This window comes from Mastomys coucha, unplaced genomic scaffold, assembly GCF_008632895.1.
Source record: "Mastomys coucha isolate ucsf_1 unplaced genomic scaffold, UCSF_Mcou_1 pScaffold21, whole genome shotgun sequence".
Lineage (NCBI taxonomy): Eukaryota > Metazoa > Chordata > Mammalia > Rodentia > Muridae > Mastomys > Mastomys coucha.
The window spans coordinates 181,415,645-181,421,519 of record NW_022196904.1 but is presented as its reverse complement, the minus strand read 5'-3'; the positions used below and the strand labels follow the sequence as shown (position 1 = coordinate 181,421,519).

The window sequence follows — 5,875 nt, the reverse complement described above, 5'->3', positions numbered from 1 at the left end:
GGAGAATATCATCCTGAGTGAGATAACCCAATCACAAAAGAACAAACATGGTATGCACTCTCTGATAAATGGCTTACATTTTTAAGTTGTCTGGCATTTACCTCTTAAAGGGTTGGAGATCTAATCAATAGTTGTGAGTTTTCTAGAGTACCCTGAGAACAGAGAGGCCAGCGGCTGCTGAGAAATACTGAGAACATACCTGCCCAGAACTTAGTAAAATAGAGGGAAAGGAGAGGCCATCATGCCAGACGGCAGTTGGCAAACTGTTGGGGAGTCATGGAGGAAGGCTAACTTACCTAAGGGCACCAAGCAGACTGAGCGGAAGGGCAGCTAGCTTGCCTTATTTCTCTTCATAGGTTCCAGTCTCAGGTCTGCCTTTATGAAATGGCAAGTGTGTCAAATTCATCTCCTTTAACAACTCAAAAAAAAAGGCCATTTAATTGGCATTGTTTTCCAACCCTACTACATGTATTTGAATACTTAGGAAGAACATTTCGAGGACATTCTATCTTCACCTCATACAGTTTCACACAATAAGTGATAATGAGGAAGCCACACTACTTGTGTCCTCTCACTTGGCTCGACACTCTTCCTTATGTATGACATCACTGCCTCTTGATGGGAGAGGTAAGGAGAAAGTGAGAATGACATCAGCCTCTGCCTTGAGAGGAATGTTAGAGCTAAGCAGGAGACGCTTGGGTCCTGCCGTTTATCACACTGCTAATTTATATGCTTATAATTGTTCTCCACAAGAAAGCACTTGGGGATGTTCCCAGGGTTGACCAGTGACTCAGAAAATGTGTCTCTGGAGCAAAGCCCCTGTCATAAGTACACAGTTTCTCATCTAAGAGTCCTCAAAGCATGTGTTTTTGATGACATGGTAGCATTGTTAAGAAATGTACAAGAATAGGCTTTTATGTGTCCTACACATATAATTGGCTTCGTTATTGTCACTTAGCCACCACTGAAGCACAAGGACATGCTTGAAACAAGAATTGATTGTCAAATAAGTAAATGCATAAATAATGAAGCCTCCATGGAAATGGAATCATTTACACATTGAATATATAACTACAAATTACATGCTACAGACATGGCCCTTAGAAACCTACAGTTGCTAAGTACCATCCTAAGGCCAAGAGCACAGAACCTCTATCCTCACAGATATTAATAAATGTATGTATTGATGAAATATATACACATATATTTGAGAGATTATAGACATATGTAATATCCAGTAAGTATAAAGAAGTCAAGATGTATCTGATGGTGAAGGAGACAACTAGTGGTATATTCTCCATGGTTGCATGCTTAGAACAGCCTCTCCAATGAGAGTCTGAGTGAAAGAGCCAACCATGCTTGGTATAGGGGAAGTAGAAGCATCAGCTATGGAAAGTAGAGGCATAATGGAGGAGCAATAGGAACAACAGGGCCCATCAAAACAAGGTGTGCAGGCAGGAAACACTGTAGAACATGAGGGAGCAGAGGGAGGCTGTACCATATAATATGGGATGAAAAAGACTGTCAAAAGAAAATACATTTATTCTAAGTACAGTGTGGGGCACCTGGCCTATTTTGGGAGAGGGTACTGTGATCTTCAAGTTCTGTCTACCAAACACTGTGAGGGAGAGGTGTTGAGGACATAAAGATACACCCTGACACTGTGATCTTAAGCTTGTACCAGCCTTGGGTTTTAGCTTCACTTTCTGGGTACAGAAGCCAGCTAATGACACAGTGACACTGAGTACTAAAGCTGACCCTTTCCTCTGCCAGCCAATTCCTGTCCTGCATGCCTTGGTCTTAATGTTCTTCATGCCTCCTCTGAGCCGCTCCCCATGTCCTCCCAGAAAATTCCTCTGTAAGAGTCTTGTTAGTTGAGTCATCATATAACTTCCTGGAGAATCAAGACTAACTCAGGGACTAGAGAGGAACCTCAACTAACCCTGGTGTAAGGAATGTGAAATGCCATTCTATGAAATGTACAAGCAAAACACTGCTAACAGTAGGATAATTTTATCAATAAATAAAAATATGTAATTTCTTAATTACTATATAGTCATAAAATGATAAAGCATATGCTCAATTCAGTGGTATCATCAAAATGTAATTAAAATGTCAATGGTGAGGAAGAATGGTTAGGAAAAATGTTAAATAGCTTTAGAATACTTTTGTAGGTAGGTACTGGGATGAATGAGCATTCCAGTTAAAGGAACAGGGTACACATATGTTCTGGCATCATAACATTGCTATGTATATAGGGCTCTCATATCACTTAATGTCCAGGATTTCAAAGCCTAGAGCTGGGGATAATGGGCAAAGGTTACAGAGCTGGGTATGGGCCAGAGTCTGTGCCTTCAGTTTAGCAAAGGAAGAGCTAACAGGGACAGGATAGTGTGCTTTTCTTCTAGAAGGGTCACTATGTGTGTGTGTGAAGGAAGCATTTGTATGAAAAATAATGTTTAGCCTGTATTGTGGAGCTATTTAACTTGCAATAATAAACTTACTGCTCCATCCACAGAGGAATTTCGGTCTCTTCGCTTGGCTTTTTCTCCAAATTTGGATGAATACAACCCTGATATCCCAGAGTGGAGGAGGGACATCAGCCGAGTAATCAAAAAGTCTCTGGTGGAAGTGAGTACAAACAGTACCTTCTCTCCACTAGACACCATTCTTCTCATCCTTGAATAGATTCATGGAGAACAGACCTTTAGAAAAGGAGGGAGAAGACAGAGCTGGAGCCCAAAGTTAATCAATTTAGTATCTTAACATTTGTGATCCATATATGCATGCCTGTCTTCATTAGTGGGTGAGTACAGCCCTCGGAAACACATAACCGTTATGACCCCCGGAAGCTGATTCTGCTTCAAGAAGGATGTGAAGATCTGTGAGAGTCATGCAGATGACTTCATGACTTGGAAATTAGTAAGGGAAAAATCAGTGACTGCATAATAAGCAAAGAGAACCCTGTCTAAGTGTCTTCAATGGTGAGTATAATTAATAAGAGAAGCCCAGGGTCCAGATCCACATCTATCAGCACACAGCTACAAGAGCACATAGTGCACAGTGTATAGCTATATTTCTGTGTATTCTTTTAAAAAAACAAAATCTTTATTCCTTCCCAGTCCCAGGAGAATGTAATTGGTACCCTCGTTGTGTAGGAAAAGCAACCAGGATAACTCTCCTAGACTCCCATGAGCCACAGGTGACAAAGCTACAAACCTGAGTTAGATGACTTGATTCTCATGCCTGGGATCCTACAACGCCACCACAGCTCCCTAAGCTTTCTGGAGTAGTGACAAAGTGATGTGGCTTATTCCTCAGTGGCTTATTCCTAATACTCAACTTGTGAGCCAAGGATGTCCATTCTATCCCCTGCACCACACAGGCCTCGGCTCCTATGTCACCACTCCTCACACTCCTGTGTGACTTCTTCCAACTGATTCTCCATCTGCCATCTTACAGGCCACGGGGATTCCCAGCCAGCACATCCTGGTGGCAGTGTTACCTGGCTTACCCACTGCTGCTGAGCTCTTCGTTTTGCCCTACCAAGATGGAACCAGAGAAAACAAAAGGTCGCCTGAGGACCTGGAGCAGGTGAGGTTCCCGGAAGACATTTCAAACTTCTCCCACCCATAAACAATCTAGCCACCAGAATAGCTCTGGGAGGACTGGTGGTGTACCATCAACCCTGGTATAAGAATCAGTAGACAGTTTAGTCAGAGAGCTGAGACTGGGTGACTTCTTCAGAGACCATGCCACTTAGGATGGGGTAAACATTCAGTGAGGTCCACATTATAGTGAAGAGATCACGGGCTTAGAGATCTAAGCCAGATTCCTAGCTTTGTCACTGCTATCATGGTTCTATCATAGAGAGGAAACAGTCAAAGACAAAAAGTTAAATAATTTAAGTAAACTCACTGATCCTATAGGTACTTTTGTCAATTAAAGAAATAACATAAGGGAGCCTTTGGCATAGAGAGTAGATGTTCAATAAACTTGTAACAGTTATGTTTATAGATGTTTTAGGAAAGAACAAGATGTGGGAATAAGGAAACTAAGACTGGTGTAGTGAAAGACATTTTTGGAAGAAGAAATGCTGATGCCAACGAAGTAAGATGGTTTGTGAATTGACTTTCAGAAAGTAGAGAAGCAAATAGGGACAGCAAAGAAATGGAAGATAGTGTGGTGACAATGTGGCTAGAATCAATTATGATGGTTTAGAGCATAAAAGGCACTCCTGTCATTTCAATGGAAAGCAAGGTACCACACTAGAGGTTGTAACATGATTAAGGAAACTGATTATATTGTCGGCTCCCCAGGGTTTCAATCAGAGTGAACCCAGTGTCCACATAGAACCTGTGATAAATTAATGTCCTCATTATGGAGAACATTGTTTCCCTGGTTGAAAAAAATGCAATGATGAAATTGTCATAGAAGGCCAAGATATGTCCTGAGATTCCACAAAGTAGGCCGCTCACTGGTGACCTATTGTGTTCCGTCTGTTGATGTTTTTCTCTGACTTGGTCAGTTAAAGAACTGAGGCAATGGTAGGAGTGAGTTCTGGAACTCATTTAATGAAAAGGTCCAGAGATACAGTACAGGCAAGGATAAATTCAGAACCAATCCCAAGAGTCATCAAATTACTTCCTCTTTCTTCTCTCCATCTGCTCTCCCTGTGTCCATGTGGGAACAGGAATGGAGCTAGGACACAGGGAAGCATGGATAGCTACAGCAAACTAAACTCTAGTTACCTTGAGTCTAACTCCACTCAAAAGCTTATGCCCATTGTCTGATCGTACCTCCAGTAGCTCTAGGTTTACCTTTGTTTTGGGTCCAGTGTAGGTCAAATGAGAAGGCTTCTCCTCATCCTTACAGTTATATAGATAGAGCACTGCTGTTAAAATTTCAGATGTCTTTACCCCCTGTGGATCAGAGCTTTAGACTAGCCCATCCCAAACTATTTAATAATTGTAAAAGCAGAGGACGAAGTTCTTCATAGAAAAATGTAAAGGAAGAAGAAACACTGAGAAAGCTAAAGCAGATTCCCAATGCTACCAATATAACTATGTAACAGAATATACAGGCTTGTAAGACAAACACAAATACAAATGGAAATAAACCCATCATGTGAGAGTTGAACTCTGGAATGCTGATCATAGCCACTCTCTTCATATTCTACTCCCTTCCTTATAAAGAATTTGTATAGAACACCCAGTAGGAATAAAGAATGGATTCTGTCCAGTGGTCCTTGAAGAGTGGGTGTGAAAGGCCACAGTCAGTATGCCTGGCTCTGTTTTCTGAGCCACTTTTCAGAGCATCCCTGAGGGAACAGAAATGCTAATTGAATGGGACTATCTTGTCTGTGCAATAAATTGAGGATTCTTCCCAGTGAGAAGCACTTGACCCCCTTATCAGGATGCCACCACCAGGTTAATCAAGTCCCCTCTGTCTGGGAGAGCTCCAGCAGCCTTGCTTTCAGACCTCGAGAGAGTGTGAGAAGGCCCTCTTGCCCTCAGTGGCCTCATCAAGATCACGCCTTGCCATCCCAAGACGAGTTGCTCAAGTCTGGCCCAAGTTCTGCCCTCTTGGCCCTACATCCCTTGCTTCTCTCTGAGTTCTCAGGGGTGACAGACATGGGTATGCCATGTCTGGAGGGAGAAGAGACAACCATGCTCTGAAGAGATTATGATGCCTTGCTGGAGAAAGAGGGGGCATACACTTGTAGTCTTTCAAACTCCTTAAATAGAATTATGGGAAGAGCATGCCAATTAGTTATGCAAAGTTAAATGCTCAGTCCACAAAATATGCATACAAATAACATACAAACTGAGTAGGTCATATTTAGGAACATGTATATGTATACATACAAATAACA

The 5,875-nt window shown here is 42.0% G+C and overlaps 1 protein-coding gene across 4 annotated transcripts in view; it reads left to right on the top strand.

Annotated features, from left to right (window-relative positions):
* Nucleotides 1-5,875, top strand: part of Sorcs1 (sortilin related VPS10 domain containing receptor 1) — a 540,204-nt gene that overhangs the window by 506,415 nt on the left and 27,914 nt on the right. For all 4 annotated transcript variants that reach the window (XM_031390641.1, XM_031390645.1, XM_031390644.1 and 1 more), the window contains exons 22-23: nucleotides 2,519-2,631; nucleotides 3,463-3,594. In XM_031390641.1, coding sequence (XP_031246501.1) covers nucleotides 2,519-2,631; nucleotides 3,463-3,594 — 245 coding nt within the window. The remainder of the gene's footprint in view (nucleotides 1-2,518; nucleotides 2,632-3,462; nucleotides 3,595-5,875) is intronic.